Consider the following 22,532-nt stretch of genomic DNA (forward strand, 5'->3'; position numbering starts at 1 on the left):
AATCTGTTGGGGGTGAATTGTATAGTTTGATGCTGAGCGTGATTTTCTTTACTTGGATAAACTATCTTTACTGAAAAACAATTCCTACTGTTCTGGAAATGACTTCCCATTTTTTATGAGTCTGGATATGTTTCCTGTGTATCTCTCTGGTGACGACTGGCCACTTCAAGAGAATATTTGGTATTTCTTTTTCTGGCATGTTTGAAATTAAAGCCAAACTCAAAAAAATGGATGAGAACGTGCAGCCGCCCTCCAAAAAAAAAAATCTCTTTTTTTGCGTTTACTGAAAGGTGAAGTAGTTTTTTTTCCCACTTGCCTTTAGAAGTTATACCTATTTTTGTCAGAAAAACTTAAGTGTGGAAAAACAGAATCTGATGTAGGGAAAATTGCATTTATATAATAGCGGTTTGGTTTTCAAAATACCGTATACAAAGAGCTTGAAATAGAAAACTGTATTAACATTTGTAATAGTTTGGGTCAATAGTGAAGTGATTCTGTTTTGTAAGACTGGAAAAATTGAAGTTGAAGCAAGTTTATAACTTTTAGTAGTCAGAGAAAGGGAGAGTGATATATTTTGAACCGTGGAGATCTCTTGTTATTCTAATGTAATTACTATCTGAAAAGAAATGTATTTACCAGCCTCTGAGTTCTCAGTTTCTGGTGTTACAGGTATGTATAAGTATTCAAGTAAACTCAATACATTTATCCACAGTGTAATTAATTACATTTTAATATTTCATTCCTCTTGTTAAAGTAATGAGTTTATAAAGCACTGAATTTTTGAATCTGTTATCTAAGCAATTTGCAGTGTTACTAGAAGAGAATGCTTTAAAGTCTGTGAAATTACTTATTTTTCATTCATATAAATATTTCAGTTTTAAATAGCAACGCTGTAGTCACAGTTAACACTACAGGTAATAAAAAACACTTCAGGAAATTCTGAATTATACTTGACCTTTCTCTTTTTAACATTATTTACTGCAGGATTTGAACAAGCGTTTGTCCCTGCCTGCTGACATCAGGATACCTGATGGCTATCTTGAAAAGTTGCAGATTAACAGCCCGCCGTTTGATCAGCCAATGAGTCGACGTTCTCGTAGAGCATCTCTCGTAAGTGTAATGCATCTCCCTTGCTAAACCCACTTCTCAGGTCTTAAGATTCCATTTAATGCTGCTGTCTGTATACCAAAGGTGTAATTCAACTTCATTTGCACCTTGGCTTTTATGCCCTGAACTTTGGTGTGCACCCGTCAAAATCCATTGAGGAATTTAATCCTTCCTTTCATTTTTCTGCTGCATTTCTCAGCTGTCATTTCTCAGCGAAGGTCTTGACCCGTTGAAATTGGTGGCTAAAGTCAACTCCCAAAGTGCATATTTAAATCCTTTTGCTTTTTAGAGCAGGGATGATCTGTTTGAGCAAATAGGCCACGTAATCTTAGGTCAAGGCTGGGGCTCTTGTGGCATAGTAGGAAGGCCCTCAAGCAGCATAATATGAAGGCAGGTCCTTCTCACTCTTCTTTTTGTATTTGATAACAAATTTTGTCAAAATTGCTGTTCGGTAGATTTTTATTATTTTTTTTAAAATAACATAATTTAAAAAGCATATGTGGATTCCTACGAATACGAATTAATAAATTCACATATACCTTTTTAGATTATTGGGTTATTTTAAAAAATAAGTCTTTCTTTGGAGATGGCAGAGTGAGGGTTCCTATACTGTAATTAGAGTGTAAATGCTAGAAATACTGGATGCTAATATAAAATTTTACTGTACTGTGAGGGTGGTGAAGCACTGGAACAGGTTGCCCAGGAGGTTGTGGATGCCCCATCCCTGGAAGTGTTCAAGGCCAGGCTGGATGGGGCTTTGAGCAACCTGCTCTAGTGGAGGTGTCCCTGCCCATGGCAGGGGGATTGGAACTCGATGATTTTAAGGTCTCTTCCAACTCTAACCATTCTGTGATTCTATGAAAATACACACATCCCTGAAATAGTAAAAAAAAAATATTTTTTGTCTTATTTTTACAAAAATTGTTACATTTCAATCATGATTTGATCTGTCAGCTTTCTGAATGTTAATCGAGGTGTTAAGAATTGCTAGGCCATTGCTGATTTCCTGAGCAAATTCATTGGCAAGAAATTCTTTGCGGAGAAAAACTGGATAGGTTTATGAAATCTGCATTATTCTTTGCTTTCTTGATTTAATGGCTTATTTGCTGAAAAATAAATATGAAAGTACGTGTAGTGAATTAGTTTTATTAACTGTGAAATATCTTTATTTTATTCTTTGTGAATTAATAATGTTTAACAAAGCAATGTTTGAGTTTTATCAAGTATTTTTCCCCTGAAATAATACAATTTACTGTGCTAGATTAAATCTCTGATTTGCATGTTGTCTTTTACAAGAACAATATTAAAAGAAAAAAGATTGAATCAAAGCACTGGGAGTGATAATAATGTAGCAAGCTTAAATATTTGTGCCAGAATTTCATAGCTCGTTAACTGATGTAGCACTGAACTGAGGAATAGAGTTCCCCAAACCTTTGCTTTTCAGATGCTGGTGAAGTACCTTTTCAGTAGAACCTTTTCAGTGGAATATATTTCAGTGGAATAATATTTGGGAACCGGGGGATCTAAATCCCCTTGCTCATTTAGCATTGAGCCCTGAGAGCAGTTGAAGTCCTCTCCTCTTTACCTTCTATATGACAGACAGAAAAACAGTGCCCTCTAATGAATATGATGTGTGTATGGAATCAGCTTCCTGTCACAAGGTTGTTTTGTTTTGCCTTTTAAAAAATGCTTTCGGGGCTTGAAAGTCCAAAATAAAACCTGCTAGCAGTGCTGTGGTATGCAGGCATGCATTTGCTGTGTTGTCCTTTCATGGTTTCAAACTAGCCTTTAAAAAAAAGAAATTCAAGGACTCATTATTCTGAGATTGTCATTGAAAGCTTGCTAGCAGACTGCTAATTACAATATATGAATATTGTGCTGTGCTTCAAAGGCATGTGTCTTTTCAAGGCTTAGTAGAAATCAAAGGAAAAAGGTCTGGTATTTTTCTTTGAAATGCAAGAAAAAAAAAGCTTTTACGGTAATTGTATTTTGTGTATACATGTACAGTGTTGCATGCACAGTAGCATAGGTGTAACTCTTGTGCACCAGCCATTAGAAGTAAGAGACCACAAATACAGCCCATCAGTGTTTCTGTGTGAGTCAAAATAGGCAGATGGGTATTGCAGAAAAAAATTAAATAGTTCAGAAATTATTTTGAAGGAAGAATTAAGTTGATCTTAGTTTGAGGAATGTAAGAATTAGTTTTTCTTATGAATGATAGGCAACCAAAATGTGATTAAAAAATTAAAAACATTGAAACATACTGAAAGGCAGGTCTTGAATAATGTCTGTCTTCTGCATGTAGGAAATATTGTATGATTTTATTATCTAAAGAAGATAATAAGTTTATTAGTCTTGATGAAAAACATTAAGGCATCTTAGAAATCAGACTTTGAAGTTGTATTCCAGACTGTCTGGCAATAACAGGGCCAATGGCTATGAATTCTGTAAACTAAGTGGCCTATCTTTTTAATTCTAATACCACCTAATACTCACTTCAAGATATGTTTGTTTAAGTAGGTCAAAATGCACTTAGCAAACATAATATTTATTTTACTAACATTGTACCTATATCAGTGGTATGTTTAAAATCTCACTGACGTTACAAGGGTTGTCAAATATCAACTTTGCTTGTGTTTCTGGTGAAACAGCTTGCCCACAACAGGTTCCTAAATATCCTTGATGATAAAGTATCCTTATGCAGTTTTAAAACATGTCGATCCTAACACTAATTTAATAAGACAGAATTACTCTTAATACTATGTTAACATAATTATGTGTCCATTAATACATGAAATATGTTTACAGGCAAGATTTTACACTTACTTCAGTTGTATTTTCATGCACGTGTTCTGAAAATTAAGTTTAATCCAAATTTTCTTAGTGTACCTTCACATTATATTGTTGTCAAATCTTAATACAGGCGGCAGTATTTATGTTACACTGTGTTACAATGAAATAATACACATAATATCCATTGGATTTTAGGAGTAAATCAGTGTATCCTGACTTGTAGACACAGGGGCTGAAGCCAGTCCGGGGTCAAAGTATTGTTCCTTAGAAAGAGAGAGGAAGTAGAGAGCTGTGTTTGGAACTGGAAGGAGTAGGTGATGCTAGGGAGAAAACCTGGCTTTTTTGTCTTGGCGTGTGTTCAATTGTCAGTAAAGCAAAACCCCACAAACCCTATCGATTTTTTGTTTTGACAGGGTACGGGTTATATGCATTTTGTAAATTGTTTTAAAAATTGGCGTGTTTCACATGTCTGCTTTCAGCATTCTTTACTCTGTAGGAACAATATAAATCTTTGGTGTAATTCTAGTCTTACATGAAAATAACTGTAAAGAGATAATCATACTAAATATGAGAGTAGCACTGGATTTGAACAGGAAAAGAGTAATGATCTTACAGGCTTCAGAAAAAGCTGTTATATAGGCAAGCAAACCCTCCTGGCTTGCATTGCTGAGCTAAGTTGGTGACGATAAAAAGAGAGAAGGTGAATATATCTAAGTAAAATACACAAAGACTTGAAGATACGAGCCATGAAATGTAAATTGTTGAGACAAAGCTGAAGCTTGTGGAGGAATGATGTTTAGGGATTTTACTTGGCAGAGTTTTAGACTGAAAAGCATTGAGAAGTGAGAGTGTGAGAGGAAACATGGAGCTGAGATCTTGAACATAGCAAGTAAGTAAAGTTAGTTTGGAAGAAGCAGCAGCAGCATATGGTTATGCTGAGCAAGAGAAAGGATGGAATAGTTTGAGATGACTTCTGTGCTTTAAGCTGTAACAACCTCATTAGTAGTAATCAGATCGGAAGAGTGGAGTAGATTTAAGTAGGAGGTAGGGTAAAGAGGGGTTTTGGTCTAAGTGTAACTCAGGATATACAGTAGACTGGCCAACAGGCTGAGCATTAGGCTTGGTTGCTGGGATGCATTTATATCATAATATGCTAAAAGGTTTTTAAAATAGAGGAATGGTGTGTTGTTTGGTAAAGTTCTGTCAGATGTTTTTCTGAAATAAATTTTAACTTGCTGATTAAATGTTGTATAAATAAAGTGGTCGGTTTTAATGATCGATTTCCACTTCTTTTCACTGCAGTCAGAAATTGGATTTGGAAAAATGGAAACCTATATCAAGTTAGAAAAGCTTGGAGAGGTATGTATAGTTTTCTTTTGAAATGATTACTGCTTTGATGACAATGTCTTCTCTAAAATTTTACAGAAATGCTAACTGAAAATCACCGTATTCCTCAAAATACCCATTGAATTTATCTTTTCAGTAAACCAAACATAACGTGTAACAGTGTCACAACCACACAAAAGTTATGTGCATATATAGTAAGCAAATATAAAAGCAGGAAAAGCATCTCACTGAGCTGAGGAAGAGCAAGACTTCATTAGCGAATGATCTGTGACCTTCTTATGTAGACCGGATTTGCATGCAGATAGATGAAGCAATAAAATAATAAATAATAAAACTGGTTCAGCCTGGTGTGCTCCTGCCATGAGTTAGGTGTTAGGGAACGCTCATGCTGGAGAAGAAGCCAGGGAGCAGGCAGGAGCTGTGCACATTCTGGTAGCACACATGAGCTGGGCAGCCAGCTGGGTGCTGCCCAGGGAAGTACCTGGCACTGAGGTTGCCTTTTCTTCTGGGAGAGCAGGAGCATGGATTTCTACCTCTACTCAGCCTCTGACTTCCAGTGAAAAGGTAGAATTCAGGAGGGGCCAGTTGTGAGTCCTGTCCAGTTGGATTGAGGTTGGCCAACAGGATCAAAAATGGACAAGGAGCACTGGAATGGGGCGCAGTGAACATTGCAGAAGGAATGGTCAGTGTCTCTGCTGTCAATATTGCATCCATACCTCCATTTGCAATGTTTCAAACACATTTATTTTTTATTTTGCTTCTAGTACTTGTTAGCTGGATCACTAGGCGTGACATACCATTGTGTATCTTTGGAGGAATGTTAATCTAGTAGCTATCAAGTCATAGTTGTGGGTGTACATTATCTCACTTGCTTTCACAGTGTAGTGGACAACGCCAGGTATGTACTGTGACCTGGGGCAGTTTCTGTAACTGTGTTGCTTCCCCTTTACAATTGCTGGGATTAGTTGTACCTACTTGCTGTTTTGTCAGAATGTCTTGTCCTTACGCAACATGCCATGAGTGTTTTGAATATCTTACTGTCTAAGCAAAAAAAAAAAAATAAATAAAATTGAGAAAGGTAAGCGTCATAGAATTCACTGTTCATTACGTCAACCAAAATTAAACTTTGACAAACACCCACACCCACCTGCTCCCCCCCAAAAAAATCTCATGTAAAATGCATAACGAGGACAAGAAGCTATCAAAAGGATTTATATATTTAAAGTAATGGAAGAGTATGTCTGCAGCCTTTGGAAACATAACTGCGGTGTAGTGTAGAGATACCTGAGCTAGTTTTAATCAAATAGAGACTTTCAGGAGGGTAAATGATCCCAGCAGTGAACTTAGTGAACTTAACGCTACCTGATCTGACTTCTTCAATAGCGGTATGGTGTATAGATTTCCATGTAATTTTCAGAGTTGTTAAGCATATACATCTCTTGTGTCCTCTGTGTGTTCAGGCCTGTGCTTACAAAATATTTGTGTAGTTTTACAGATACCCAAAGAAGACAATGTAAAAACTATGCATATCCAAAATGAAACCTATTACAACCTCAGGCAGAAGTTTATATTTTCTTTTTTAACTGATTTTTCAACAAAGGAACAACTTGTGAGAGTTTCCTTCTTTTTCCATTTTGTAGGGTACTTACGCGACAGTTTATAAGGGGAGAAGTAAACTGACAGAGAACCTGGTAGCTCTGAAAGAAATACGCCTGGAACATGAGGAGGGAGCACCATGCACAGCCATAAGAGAAGGTGATAACTTTTTTTTTTTACTTAGGCTTTCAGATACTTCTGGATTTCTTTTTGACCAAAGTACTGCTGGTACTTGGGAATACATGGGATGCATGGGAGGTTAATGGAAATGGTATTAGTTTCTGTGAGGAAGATTTTAGCCTAGATGTGTTAAAGAGTTAGTGTTTCAAATTTATTTACTTCATGGGGGTGGTTGTGTTCTCAAATGCAGTGTTATAAATGGATGATTTTATACTGAATTAGACTATTCTTAGTAACTTTTAGGGATTCAGAATACCTTTTATCAAATGACTCCTCCTGCCTGAAATGTATAATCTAGGAAATATTTACAGTTTGTTACTCAAATGCCTGTTTGGTGTTTTGATTAAATACCTTTCTTATTAACTTAATCTATAAAGTATTATGTTCTTAACAATAGCTTTTTATTTTTTAAAAAAATAAATAGCTTATACATATGAACTTGCTAGAAATGCATTTACTGCTCATATTTTGGACTTATTTTATGCTTACAATTCTCTTGCAGTATCACTATTAAAAGATCTGAAGCATGCAAATATTGTTACATTACACGATATTGTGCACACGGACAAGTCTTTGACTCTTGTTTTCGAATATCTGGTAAGTGATTAAACAAGTAGCAAGCTTTACGTTCGATTTATTGTTTCTAAGTAACACAGGCATAATAAAACTACTGTTTTTAAAAATACTGGGACTATTATAGTTTCTTCTGCACTAGAACCATTCAGCTGAAAGTGAGAGAAGTTATTAAATAGCTGTAAATTAGTAAATACTGGGTTGATCCTTTCAGAATTTCTTTAATAGTAGTTAGTAGTGAACTACCTGAGCAAGCTGTGTACTTGTACCAAAAATGGTTAACTGTAAAAAAGGATAATCACACTATTATTCAAATACATTCAAATGTACTTTTTCATTATGACGCAACTCTCACAAGTTGGCTAAGGAAAAAAGTATACTTCAAAGTAAACAACACATTCCATCTTTTTGTAACAATCTTTTCAAGCAAATGTCCATAATTACGTGTCTCGCTCACCTCTTCCATTGTAGACTGCTCACTTTCTCCCTGAAGCTTTGCCTAACAGTCTTTTCATATAATATACTAGAATATATAAGCATAATAAGAGGGATGAAGAAAAACTCTTTACTTGCAATGTAATTGGAGAATATAGTAATTTCATAAAATACTGTACCACACACAAGATGGAGGAGAAGGCAATAACAAATAATGTTGCCTGAGGTGATGCAGCTTGCTGGAAAACATGGATATTTATGTCCTCTGGAAAGCCAGAGTTTTCTGCATGTTCAGGCTTTTGGGGTTTTTTATCGTTGAACACCTTTTCTATAAAACTTAATTTTCTGATGGATTATTTCAGTTCTAACAATAAATGATATTCATGTAATCTGTTGTCCACAATTTTACTGAACAATGCTGATGGTGTTTTGACAGGACAAGGATCTGAAGCAGTACATGGATGACTGTGGGAACATCATGAGTATGCACAATGTAAAGGTGAGTGTTTTTAGTGACAGTAACTGTCTTCCAGCTTTCCCTGTTCTAAGAATTTCAGAGAACATAATAATGAGGAGCTATCCGGTTTAGGGCTTTCTATTAAATAAAAAAATAATATTAAGAAACTTAACTTCCTTTTTGACCTTTGGGCCTGGCTTGACTATGTTTGACATCAGATGGAGTCTTTCTTTTTGGTTTTGATGGCTTTTAAGTGTTTAAAGCACTGAAAACAGAAGATAATATAACTTCATATCTTTTAGTGCCCTTTGGAGTTACATATTTAAATCAAAATTTCCTACAAAATAATACATTCATAACTCTTTTGACCTCCTCTTGTCCTTCCATTATTTTACACTCATTTATTAAATTAAGTCTGTAGTTTGGTGTATCCTCAAAATTTGTATACGCAAATTGAAGAAGATGTAGCCTCAATCATGAATGTGGGGTTTGGATGCCACTGCCTACCACACAAGTAAGAAATTAATAATACATGTTTAAGAATGAGTGGTACTCATCTTTCCATTAGTAATAAAATGGAAATTATTTTCTATAACGTTTAATTGTCTTTTCCTTTTAACCGTGGCTGTGGCCAGGTCAAGTGATTCAGTTTCCAGTCTGGCCTGCTGAAACTAACTCCGCTTCAAGTGTTACCTCTCTCATAACATGCAGGTTTTGATTTGAAAAACTGGGATAACTCTTCATGTCCTTTGATACTTGCAGCTTTATAAACGAGATTCCAAACAGGGGACAATACAGTATTCAAATGAGTGAGGTTGTCCGAGGAGGTTGGGTTACCAGTATCACTTTGCTGTGTTGCAGCCTGTGCTGGACTGTACCTTCAAAAACTCTTCATTAAGCCATATGTAATTCATATAAGGGGTGTTATTTGTATGGTAGATCTGTTTGAGAACTCTTCTGTGCCTCTTGAAAAAAATTAACTTTAGGCTGTGATCCAGAAGAACAAAACCATTAGTGTGCACGCATGGTAGGAAAATCAGTTTTATTCTTGCACAGTAGCACATGGCACAACTGTGGTTGACAACACAATGTACTAAATACTGTGAAGTGATGGACTTTGTGTGCGTTCCAGTAGAGTTGTCATCCTTGGTTTTGGCTTAGTTGCATGTTCAGAAATCTGTTCTTAGCTGAATTGCATATGGGATTCAGTCTAGATATTGGTTACTGTTTGGATGGCTTTTTTTTTTATTTTGTTTTCACATAATAGTAAGTATCTCTAGGGAGAGACATTTGCCCTTAACCTACTCTGTTTCTTCCTTTGAGAGTCTGCAAAGGGAAATTCTTTAATCTGTATCTACTTCAGAGAGACAACAAAAAACATAATTACGCTTGTGTTTTTAATTAACTATGAGTTAATAAGTAGTGCTTTAAGCTTAACAAAAATTAAGAAAAGCTGTAAGTGGGAAGCTGACTCCTGTATTAAGTGCACTTGGAGAACGAGCAGAATCTGCTTGCGATAATCTGAGCAAAGCAGAGGAACTGTTTTGCCTTGTTTGCCTGTGGTTTAAGCTGTGCCCTAAGAGCAGATTTAGACAGTCAGTACCTCTGGCACTGGGAAACCAGAACAGCTGCTTAACTGTGGTACCTGGAGGTGCTTACCTTACAATTACCGTGGGGGTTTGAGTCATTACTGACATTTTAGAGACCTCACTGTCTCACTCCCCTTGCATTCCTCAGCTAATTTTAGGTGGTTTGAGTTTTAACAAAATGCAGATGCATAATATAAAGAAGTGTGTGATCTCTGCAGGTATTACTGTTTCAAACAAAATTTTGAGCTAATACGTGTCATCCTGTGCATTTACAAAAGGATCCCTGCCAAATGGGGTGAAGATCCACAAATTCTGTAGAATAATCTGCTTTGCCGCCTTGACTAATCCTTGTAGTCCCAGTGTACACAAGAGGTGGCTATGTATTAACAGGCCTGCTGTGGAAATCTCACTTGGGACTGACTACCCCTGCAACAGTATGGACATGAGTAGAGGGAACAGAACTTGTGGCTTCTCGTTCTGCTCTTCAAAAAAGAAATGGAAGGAGGAAAGAGAGAGAGAGAAAGAAAGAGAAAAATCAATGCCAATTTCTTTTTTCTAGAACAGATAAATCCCACATAAGCAGACTGAGAACAGATGGATGCAACTACACCTGCTGTGTATTTGTCCAGTTTACAAAAAAGAATTCGGTGGTGTCACCTGATACAAAAATAAACTGATGTGTTAGAAAATGGTCATATCAAAACATTCTAGTGTTTCTCCTCAAAAGTCCTGTTACATCCTGAATTTGTCATATTGGTAGACATTGCTTTCTGTAATGCTCTGTATTTTTTCATTGGACATTTGATCACCTATACTGGTTGAGGAACGCTGTGTAGTAAATGCCAGCAGTGGCTACCCAGAAGTCCCATGTTCAAGATAAACCCTTTATACATACAGAAACTGCAAAATAGTAGTTTTTAATGCAGTGATACAGTAAACTTGCTTGGCTGCCCTCTGCTAAACCTTTCTTCATCCCTTACTACTTTTATGTCTATATATGTGCAGCATTAATATGCATGACTGAAGTTGCTTGCTTGGCTTGCTGTTCCAAAGGACTAAAATAAACCTGTGTATGTCAAGGTGAGGAGGATGAATACAAATGCCAGAGGCAGTTGGGCTGTTTTACGGATCCTCATTTCCCCATCTCTGCATGTTTCGTGAGCTTGTGAATCCAAGTGTATTTTTCCAGTAGCATGCCAAAATGTTCTTTACAGAGTTTTGCACAATTGGATAGAAAGGATGCTGAGCTGCATTTTCAGAAGGGATTCTGTGAGAAAAGGGGAGTTGAGTATGGTCAGAGACAATTGTTAAAGACATTAGTGTGGGAAAGAGCATTGGTATATGCTTACTTAAAAATAAATGGCCCTGCGGTTCTCTTCAGTTAAGCAGAAGAAATTGCTTTTAAAGTCTTTGTTGTAAAGTGTTGTGTTAAAGCAGTGCATTAGCATAAAAGGATTTTAAATCTGTAAACAATAATGATGTTCATATGGAAAATTAACTTACTTTTTGAGAAGTATTTTTGTCCTACTTAAAATACAGAGACTCAGCTCTACAGTGCTTAAATGGGCTGTCATAGTTGTGTAATCTCTAGATTAACCTTTTTAGTCTAATTTATATAAAACATTCTCTTTTGTAGCTATTTTTATACCAGATTCTTCGTGGTTTGGCATACTGTCATAGAAGAAAGGTATTACATCGAGATCTGAAGCCGCAAAATCTACTAATTAATGAGAAAGGAGAACTGAAGCTGGCAGACTTTGGTATGGCCTGAAATTATTCTGTAACAAATATTTCCTTCACTTGGCAAAAGAGTGGCATCTTTCTAAATAAAGGGAAGATGAGAACATTGGGTCTGTAGTGAATTTGTGCGTTCTCAGATGAAAAACGAAAGTCAGCCTTTTACAGGATATTAGTAATTAAAATAATATATGTATAGGTAGCACTGTCACTTGACTTGAGGTTTGAAAGTAGTCTTAGAGCTTCCTTTGAAATTTGCACTTAGTCAGATCCTTAAGGTGGAGCTCAAGTTGCTTTTCCTAATAGTCCAGAGTCACTCCAAAGCGGAGTAACTGTGATGGGAGAGAGGAGTCGTCTGTCCACATAGTAAATTTTCAGGTGATATTCCATCACTGATACGCCAGGTTCCTTTGGCATTGCCAGTGGAGTGGGGCACTCATGGTTTCCTGTTATCTTCTGCATCGGGAAGGTTCTTTGAAAGTTGTGCTACCACTGTTTTTTCCCCTTGTGTGTGAATGGAAGTTGCTCAGAAGATTGCATCTAGCGTGACAGACCTAAATTTTATTGAAGATATTAGTGACAAACTGGCAGTGTTAGGGTGGAAGACCCCTACTTATCCCACGCTGATTTGGTCTGTTTCCACCCTTTCATTATTCATTTGTTGCCTTCTGCATCTTGCAGTGTAGTTCTCAAACGGAAATAATTCAGAAGGGTTTTCACAGGTGGGAGGTGTCATATTGAGCTAATGCTTTGTTGTTTTTATTAAATATATAGGATTAGTCCAGGTTTTGATCTGTTTACCTGCCTTCTATACTTAAAAATGCTGATCGTGAGATTGCTATAAATACTAAGAGGCAAATCACAAGTTGTGGAAATGTATTTATTAGGGCTTTTTAATGAACACTAGGAAAGGTATTTAGCAAGTATAATAAGGTTGATTTAGCTCTTTAAAATTCTCTGTCAATTTCATGCAAAAAAAAAGATTTCTGCAAGCTGCACGTGACTCTATTTCCCTTTTTATCAGGATTGGCTAGAGCAAAATCTGTTCCTACAAAGACCTATTCCAATGAAGTTGTCACGTTATGGTACAGACCACCTGATGTTCTCCTCGGATCTTCAGAGTATTCAACTCAAATTGACATGTGGTTTGTATAGCTTTGACTAATTTAAATTTTTGTTCTCAGTCAAGTTGAAAAAATGTCAACTCTTTATTATTACATAGTAGCATTCAAATACTCATCCTTTGAATTTTTGAAGACTACAACTGAGTTAGATTTTTAGGGAAAGGATTGGCAGATAGGGAAGATGCTATTATTTCTCTGGGAAAATGCCAAAGTACTCTTTTTATTGCTTAGAATAAGCAGGCATTAGGTCAACAGCGTTACAGAAAAAAACCAAGCACATTCTCCTAATGACATGATAATGTGGTATTTTACTATGAACTTTAATACAATTTATAAACTTGACATCTGAAGGAAAAGGATATAGTATAGATATGACATAGGTTTTGTTTAGTCTTTGACAGTTCTTTTGTTGCTACGTATCTTTCAAAACAATACCTTTAATAGCAGCACGGGGCTAACAACTAATTTAATAATTTGCTTTCATTTAATAATTTGCTGTGATTTCATTTCAAAATCACAGAAGTCTTTAAGAGCTGAAAGCTTAAATTGTTCAATTGTTTCTGATTTATCTTTTTCTCTGTTTTTATAAAGGGGTGTCGGATGCATATTTTTTGAAATGGCATCAGGAAGGCCTCTTTTTCCTGGTTCGACTGTTGAAGATGAACTGCACTTAATTTTCAGACTTCTGGGTAAATGGATACTTTAGCAGTGATGTTGCTATGTGTGTGTTCTTCTGAACGCTTTTTCCAGTAGAACTGTAGATCTTTATCTATAAACAATGAGATTTTATATTGCATTGTAATTAAGGTGAATGAGTGTACTCTTGATGAAGAATGGTTGAGCTGAGTGCACAGCTGAGTTTACACATTGACTGGTTGGCTTTTTTTCTTTCTTTCCTGTTTAAATTACAGGATTAAATGCTTATTTATGTCAAAGTTGTTTCTTTATGTTTTTTTCAAGTTGGATTTGTTGCTTTTTTTAAATGCAGGAACCCCATGTCAAGAAACATGGCCAGGCATTTCTTCCAGTGATGAATTTAGAAACTACAACTTTCCTAAGTATAAACCACAACCCCTAATCAACCATGCACCAAGGTACTTCTGTGTTTTATTAATAGAAAATATGCGTCCCTGTGGCTTTGCATATTTGTAAATGTGAACGTTTTGCCAAGTACAGTCTGCTACTGAATGCAGGAAAATGACAGAGCAGTTGTGCTATTGTGCGCAGATAGAAATGCAAAGCATAATCTTGGTACTATGCGATTACTTTGTCTAATATCATTCAAGATACCACAGCTTCATAATGAACTATAGAACTATAAACTACAGTTAATTACTGCATAGTAGCAGTATTGACACAACATTTCCTAAATAACCCAAATTCTCTTCTGTTACTTAATTGGCCCATTCTTAAAATGGCAAGCTTTCCTCCAGCAGTCTCTGGAAATGATTCAAGAGGAATTCGAAGGATCTGCACAGTTATTAGAAATAAACGTTATAACAAAGACTGCCACATTTTTTTATCAACTGTGAAGAAAAAGATCTAACGTTATGTCCTTCTAGTAAATGAGTAGAGTTAGGCTTTAAAAAAAAAAAAAAAAAAAAAAGATTTTTTGCTAAAATAAGTGATCCAGGTCAACCTAGTAAATCACAATCCAAAGTTCAGGTTTTGTCTATCCCCAATGTTTTTCAAATAGCTGCCTTCTGAGATACTGGTACTTGTATGTATACATGTTAACATGCAGAAAAGTTGTTTAGGTGAAAGTATTTCTGTGTTTAAACTTAATTTTCAAGCTGATATCATCTAAGCCACTTCCTTTGCAGTTTTGCGTTTGTAAATATCATTCATTAACTGTTTTTAATATTTTAAATTTTTTTTATTTTTAGGCTAGACACGGAAGGAATTGAATTGATAGCGAAGTTCCTTCAAGTAAGATGTGTTTTGTGGCTTTATAAAAGTGCAAGTTTAGATTTTTAATGTATTATTTACAAAATGTAGTAGAAACTATAGTATTTGTTAGATCTATCTCAAAGTGGAATATGCAGCTGAGTCTGTAGTGGATGACAGCTTTGGGAAAAATGACAGTTTTGGGAAGGCTATGTACTGTAAGAATTTAAAACCTGGTGTTTAATTAGTTTGTTTTGCCAGAATTGGTTTCTTCTCTTACTACTTTTTGTAAAAATAGAACTGATTCTATGTTAGCAATTCCCCAAAAAAACTAAATCTCTTGTGAAATAATGTATTAAACCAGAACTTTGAAATACAAATATTAAATTTCTGTAACAATGAACTTAGTAACTGCTTCTCTAGTAGTAAGTTAAGGTGTAGTATTACTCCTTGATCTTGCAAACTGTATTCAAAAGATGAAGTGGTATGTGGGTTTAATCTTTTAATCTGTAATAAAAATGAGCCAGAAGCAAGATGGAAGGCCAACTCTTAAGTCTTTGAGTAGATGCAGAAGTACTGTTAACTTCATGGTGTTAAAAATTCATAGTCCATAAGGTGGAGTGCAGTTACTCTGCTTTGCAGCCTGCGATTTAAATTCTACATCAGGTCTTCGTCTGTTTACATGCTGTGTCAGAACAGGACTCACAGTCCTACTTTGGACTTCGTTCTTATTTGTGCACAGCTTTTTAAATGTCTGCATTGTTGTCCAAACGTCCACATATGCCAAGCAGGAGATGTTTGAGCACAGTTTGAACACCATGTTGTCTAAAGTTCCATTTTACGCAAAATGCTGCAGCGTAGTCCATCAAATTAGAAAACTCGAGTAATAGCATTTCATTGCAATTCAATATTAGAACATAACGTAGACAGAAGTCTGTCATCTAGTCATTGTTAGATCTAAAAATAAAGATTAGTATATTTTTGACTTGCATCCATTTACAGTAGTTACATGCTGATAATGCTGATTTAGGTAACATGTTAGATTTTCATGTGTGAAAATCTAAGGAATGAAAACATACTTGTCCAAGTGAATTGGTGGGAAATGCTGAGCAAGCAGAACTCTATTTCTCCCTTTGACGAAATCACTTGATCCAAAGAGTTTTTTAATGAAAACCAACACACTTTGTTTCCTTTTATGTTAATAGTATGAATCGAAGAAGAGAATTTCTGCAGAAGAGGCCATGAAACACGCATACTTCAGAAGTCTTGGAACAAGAATACACACTTTGCCTGAAAGTACGAGGAGTAGTAAAGTAGCAGAGTGTTGTTAAGCTAGTACATTAAAGCTAAGTATATTGCTTAAGGAAAAACTCTCTAATCTAAATCTTAAAGAAGTCTGGTATATATTGACTTAAATATTTGGGAATAGGAAACATATTTTTAGCTAAACTGTATAATTAAGTAGAAGTTTGTTCAATAAAGCACTGTTATGTTTGGATATGAATTTATTTCTTTGTTACATTGCAGGTGTTTCAATATTCAGTCTAAAAGAGATTCAGCTGCAAAAAGACCCTGGCTTTCGAAATTCCACTTACCCAGAGACAGGTATGGAAAGCTTAAGATTTTCTCATATCTGTAAACAGAGTGCTGTGCCAGAGACACTGAAAAATACTTTATTAAATTGGTCTGTGTGAATGTGCTCAAACAGTTATCAGGAATGATTTGCTCAGATTCCCGTAGAGACATAAAAGCTAAATGCACAGAAGGAGGTGAGTTTTACTAGGGATGGGCAGAGGGGCTGTTAATATGAGAAAGTCGTGGAGTTTCAAACCATCATGGTGTGGGTGTTGAACGGTGGCAAAGTATTAAAAAGAAAAATAAGGAACAAGTGCAGTTTAAGCCTGGAACAGGCTGCCCAGAGAGGTGGTGGAGTCTCCGTCTCTGGAGGCATTCGAAATCCGCCTGGACGCATCCCTGTGCAACCTGCTCTAGGTGGACCTGCTTTGGCAGGGGGGTTGAACTAGATGATCTCCAGAGGTACCTTCCAACCCATATCATTCTGTGATTCTGTAAAAGAAAGATGCTGATACTGGTTTAAACACAAAGAAGGGATATTCTCTCAAAATAGGCAGATGATGTAGGTAATAACTGAATACCATGTGCGAATGCTTCGGTTTCTTACCATGGTCCATGTTCTGTTGTAGGACATGGGAAGAACAGAAGGCAGAGTATGCTTTTTTAAAGTGGGCGATGCAGAGTGGAGCCCAAGCCTGTCAATCAAGGACTGGGATCTGAAGGCAGTGCTCTCTGTTGGTGGACTTGGAATCGCAGTTTGTCTACACTGTCCTCTTCACAGTGGAGTCTTTTTATTTCCAACCTGCAGATTATGTTTTTATATTTGTTGTCACAGTGTGACAATTTTTTGTACAGTTGGTTTTAAGGTCTCCTCTGCCACTAGAGCCAGTAGGTTACAGCTGTTGATGTAACTGTAGCTGCAATTTTTGTGCAGGACTGAGAAACACAGTGCATTATTTATTGCGGAATCATTGCTGCTAAATAACTACTGTCTGTATAGTTAACACAACAGTTCCATGCCTGAAGAAGTTGCAATGGCTTTATAATATGTGAATGCATCTGTTTCTCTTCATAAAATGTTCTACTGCTGCGGGGTTTTTTTGTATTTCTTAAACTGCAGTGTTTCCTGGAATGTAAACATAGCTTTGCTTGGCTATAGGTGAACCATCTTTAATGCTCGAAGTTCATGGCACTTAATTCCTTATTTAACATTGGAAGTATGTGTTGAAATAGTTGAAAAATTACAATGCATATTATGTTTTTGAAAAGCACATGGTGTGAAAGTTGATTCAAACAAGTGAACAGTAACTATTATTTGCTCTCAGATCCTATGTTAGTTATTGATAAACTAGAGCATGGAGACTGGATGATCGGTTTTGTCAGGCTTACTCCAGCATAAGATATTTGCACATTGTTGTGCACACGGGGCCTGCAGTAGCAATGACTTGCAGAAGCAATGACTTTTTTACCTTCGTTTTTAACTTAGAAATACAAACAGTAAAAAGATGATTCATATATGTTGGACCCTGGCTTACTTTTGAAATTTAGAATCTTTTCATTACAGAGGAACAGGACAACTAATTACAAGAATATGGGAATAATGTCACACTTTTCCCACCTTGTTGCTCTCCCATTTGTGCATTATTCACTTGAAATCAACTGGAAAGAGGCAAGTTTGTACTTGATAAGAACTCACTATGCTACAGAGCTTTTACAATGGGAACTTAGAGAGTTTTTCAGATCTTAGATGTTATCTGTTTACCAGAGATAGTAAACATGTTACTACTATGCTTATGCATCTCAGTGAGTATCATAAGTACACCCTTGGTGATGGCTACAGTATTTTTAAGCATTTGTGTTCACCTTTATGAACTTATTTGTTTAGTGCATCTTAAAGAGACTGTAAATCTTTATTGGTATATTTTGAAATGGTCATGTAAATCTTTGGCTGGTATATCATGAAAATAGTCATAGGTAAGTTAATTTTTCCTGACATTCACTGTAAAACATTCAGGGGTCCTACCATTTCTGTTCAGGAAATCTTGTAGTTTATTGTTATTTAACAGTATTAAGTGAATTTTTGTATATTTCATTTTAACTTTATTTGTGAATAGTGATTGTGGCATGTTTGGGGGTGTTTTATTAATATTGATACTGGTAAATTTGAATTGGGACTTTTTTTTTTTTTTAATTTTCTGGAAGAGAGAAATTCATGTGTAATGGTGACTATTGGACCACTACTGCTTTTCAGCATTTGTAAACCAGTTTTACGTTAAATCTTGTAGACCTAACAAACTGCTGTTATTTCTAACTGACCGACCTGTATTAATATTGTACTTTTGAAAGTATAAATATTATGTGGAATTCTTTGGGTTTGTTTTGAAATTTATAATAATAGAGGCCCTGTGTTGTTAAAAATACAGACTAAGTGAACTTGCGGTTCTTGGGGCACTGTTGGAAACGTTTAGTTAGATCTGTGTGTTGTGGGAGTCACCAGTTTTAACTTTGGCCGCTTAATTAATTCACGCAAACTTAGAAGTAGTGGCAGTGAAAAGGAAAGTGGCTCATCCGCCACTGAGGCCGTTCAGGATCTTATCGTAACCGTGGTCCAGAGGCTAATTATTGGCACCCATCCTGGGTGTCAGACGGTATCAGAAGCCTTGCCTAGGCCTAGGGGCGTAATTCCTGTCCGGGATACACACGTGGGTCTCCCACTGATGCCAGCGGGAGCGTTGCGTGTGTGTCACAGACAGGTTTGGCACTGATGAAAAAAACCTTTGTCCTGACATAGTTGTTATATATATTTTTTATAGTTGCTATGGATCTGATCTAGATTTTATACTGATTAACTTTGTAGGAAATATGTTGTAGACGTGATGGTGTTGAAGAAAGAAGTCTCAGAGAAACATCTTTTTTTACAAAAGTAGCGAAGATAGAGAGTAAATGTTCACTGTGGATAAATGTGGGATTTAGCATTTCTAGAACAGTAATATTTTAATAGGTCATAAAAGAACAAGTAATAATGTGACACTAATGAGTAAAGGACTTAGGGGTTTAACTGGTAAAATGAAGTGCATTCATACATTTAGAAAGGGATCGGCTGCAGCTAACTACAGGAGGTTGCCATTCTAAGTAGGAATTCAGCTTTTTTGTTACAGATGAAAAGATCTTCCATAAAATTCAAGCACTCTGTTTATAACAAAGAGATTTTTGTCTAAGGACCTACCAGTGAATTGAGTTTCTTCATTAGGAGGTAGCTTTAAAGAATGTATTTCTTAAGAAACTTGGTATCTGTGGTCAAACCAGTTTCTTTCTTTTTTTTTTTTTTTTTTTTTTAATTGCCTATAATTGAAATTCCTGCATCAGCAGCGACAGTTCTGTGGCAGCTGCCTGTGTGGGGCAGTAGTCAGCGAGTCCGCAGTTGCTGAGCATTTCTCTGACATCCTTTTCGTGCAATTCCGTGTTCTGCCTCCTGTCTGACAGCATCAGGCGCTACGGACTTGGTTTCGCTGTCCCCAGGAACTGTAGTAGGGGAGCGTTGGCCTTTTTGGGGAGAAGACCTCAAACCCTGGCGAAAACCAAGCAGGTAGTCGCTAAAAATGGATGACTTTGACTATTTGGTGTGACAGCCTTTGGTTGAAGATGAGCGATGAGTTAATGAGAAATGGCCTGCAAGTTGTTGCTGATTTTAAGTAGTTATTTTTTGGAAGATACCTGGCGTATCCCATCTACCCCAGGGTAGGAACGCCCAGGCGCGTGTGTAGGTGCGTGGAGGAATAAGGTGGGCTTGAAGGCAAGGCAGAGGAGGCGGCAGGTGGCGATGAGGTTGGGTGCACATGAAGAAGGTGGAGGCCGAAGGGGAGAGAGAGGGTGGGAGGAGGACGGGGATTGGCAGGAGAGGACGGAGCGGGAGAGGGAAGGGGCAAACCCGCTGCTCGGCAATGCTCCGGTGGAACGTGCATCTCAACAGGGCTGTGTTTATCTTTGTGCTGCTTTACCACAGCATTAAGTAGCCAGAGTGTATCCCTGAACTGGGCAATAAAAGTGAAAATAAACAGTTATTAAAGAATCAACGTACTTTGTATTTGCAAATCATTTGGAAAAACTGCAAGGTGGCATGCTCTCTGGGCTGCTCGCTTGTTGTTTGCGCATGAGTTTGTCAATTTAATAAAGGTACATTGTTTCTGTTTTGCAACCTTAAGAGGGAATTAAGGTTAAGAATACATTCGGTTATTGAGGACAAAATACATGAAAGGTACGTTGTAGATATCCCTAAGCTAAGTATTGTAAAACCAGGAAATGCCCAGAATTAAGGTCAGAGTTGAAAGAAATCCAAATAAATTAGGATATGGAAATGCATGGCTGTAGCCTAGAGGGGCACTGAAGAAAAATTAGAATTTACCTTGTCTGTGACAAGTAGCCTCAGACAGTTTGTCATTTTAGCTGGTCGTTGAACGAGGGGCATCGTTGAAATCATTTCTGCACCTCGTTAGCACATTTCCATACCTTTTTTTTCCCTTAGTAAAGTTTGGCTTTGAAACAAATGCAACATTTCCATGAAATTTCTTAAATTTGGGGAGGAACTCGAATGCTTCCTTTTTACAGATTTTCTTTTTTTTCCCTTTTTTTTCCATTTCAGAGACTGGGCTGTTAGAGATTGAATGCTACTCTTTGGCCTACGTTGTAGGTCAGCAACATCCATGTATCTCCCCAACATCCACGTCAGACCAGTTTAAGAGACTGACAAGATAACAAGTATAGATTATAAAACATAAAGGAAGCACTGAACAAGTGTTTAATCTGTACATTGTGAAATAAGCTCTAACGGTACAGGTAGGATGATTTCGAAAAATATAAAAGCCAAGTGGATAACGTGGGCTTTGTAATTCCTACCATAGAGCCTTTCCAACTGTGGAGAAAACACACTCTTGTTCTAGGCCAGAGTGGAAATTCGTGTTGTCAGAACTGGGATTAGAGTTTAGCTATTCTAGATTATTTTTTTTTTTTTAATCTTTTGTGTGTGATTTTCACTGGGCTGTGCTGTGCCTCTCTCATTAACTGAAAGGAAAAGATTGATGTCAGTGGAAAAACGTGAACATTACAATTTTCCATTATTTTCCATGTTTTCTAAAATCCCTCAACTCATTTAAATCCTGTAATTTTTGAGCCAACTTAAAACTGTGAATGCACACATATGCACATACTTACTGTTGTAAATAACCGCTTAATTTATTGTCCTGGCTGCATCCTCCAGAATGCTTAAGAAGCCGGTCGGCCTGAGCAGGCTGCTTTTATGGTCCTAATGAAATACGAGTCTTGTTCAGCTCAGATGCCGTACCTTGAAACGCATTTTTCCCCAGAGAGCGATGAAGTTCCTCCATTTGCTGCAGCGAGATGTTCTTGCTGATGGAAATGCCATCGCTGAGGGTTGCAAACGGGGGAGAAGGCTCTTTCCCTGTCCCCTCTCCAACGTGTCCCTGCGGAACACCTCCCTCCAGGCCCCACACGGCAGCCTAAGCGCTGCTGCCTCCTCCTCCTCCTTCACACCCCGAGCTTGTTTTTTCAAGAGACTTTTTTTTTTTTTTTTCCCCTCTTCCACTTCCTTTTGCTTAATTTGCAGGAGGCGGCAGGTGGCCTGGAGCCATGGCAGGAATAATTAAGGGTATGTTTATCCATTCGCACTTCTTGCAGAGTGAACATGAACTGATGCAAATCTGTCAAGAAAAAATCCAACGTATCCCAGAGTCCTCTAGGATACTTTTCTACAAATACCCCCCTCTACCCACCCAAGGCAGGCCGTGATGCTGATTACTCCAGAGTCCTTGCCTGAGGTTCATTCCTCTTTTTTCATTTAAATAAATTTATACTCCTCCTCACTAATGCTGTCAATCTCTGTGCCCTCAAGAAACAGGTCTGTACTCCGTCTGTGTGGGTGGAGCGCTGGTGTATTAAATGGTAAGAGCAGTTACAGTTTGAAGCTAAAAGGGATTTCAAAAGTTGTCTTTTTCTGGTGGCTTCGTAGAGGTATTCTTAAATCTGAGAGACCTGTGTTTGTTTACCCTACAGGGTCTAGAGACAGTCTCAAGATCAGAAGGGAACAGTGATGCCCTTATGTAAAAGATTACCTGTAGT

The 22,532-nt window shown here is 37.0% G+C and overlaps 1 protein-coding gene across 4 annotated transcripts in view; it reads left to right on the forward strand.

Moving 5' to 3' along the window:
- Positions 1–18,813, forward strand: part of CDK17 (cyclin dependent kinase 17) — a 55,674-nt gene extending 36,861 nt beyond the window's left edge. For 3 of the 4 annotated variants that reach the window (XM_074144516.1, XM_074144518.1, XM_074144519.1), the window contains 13 exons: positions 985–1,110; positions 5,203–5,259; positions 6,888–7,002; positions 7,526–7,620; positions 8,468–8,530; positions 11,714–11,837; positions 12,839–12,959; positions 13,530–13,627; positions 13,927–14,032; positions 14,825–14,867; positions 16,031–16,121; positions 16,353–16,430; positions 17,030–18,807. In XM_074144516.1, the coding sequence (XP_074000617.1) occupies positions 985–1,110; positions 5,203–5,259; positions 6,888–7,002; positions 7,526–7,620; positions 8,468–8,530; positions 11,714–11,837; positions 12,839–12,959; positions 13,530–13,627; positions 13,927–14,032; positions 14,825–14,867; positions 16,031–16,121; positions 16,353–16,430; positions 17,030–17,067 (1,155 nt within the window). In that variant the 3' untranslated portion in view covers positions 17,068–18,807. Of the gene's footprint in view, positions 1–984; positions 1,111–5,202; positions 5,260–6,887; positions 7,003–7,525; positions 7,621–8,467; positions 8,531–11,713; positions 11,838–12,838; positions 12,960–13,529; positions 13,628–13,926; positions 14,033–14,824; positions 14,868–16,030; positions 16,122–16,352; positions 16,431–17,029 lie in introns of all 4 variants that reach the window. The other variant, XM_074144517.1, reaches the window with a different exon arrangement.
- The last annotated feature ends 3,719 nt before the right edge of the window (positions 18,814–22,532 follow it).

The sequence above is a fragment of the Numenius arquata genome, chromosome 2, assembly GCF_964106895.1.
Source record: "Numenius arquata chromosome 2, bNumArq3.hap1.1, whole genome shotgun sequence".
Taxonomy (NCBI): Eukaryota; Metazoa; Chordata; class Aves; order Charadriiformes; family Scolopacidae; genus Numenius; species Numenius arquata.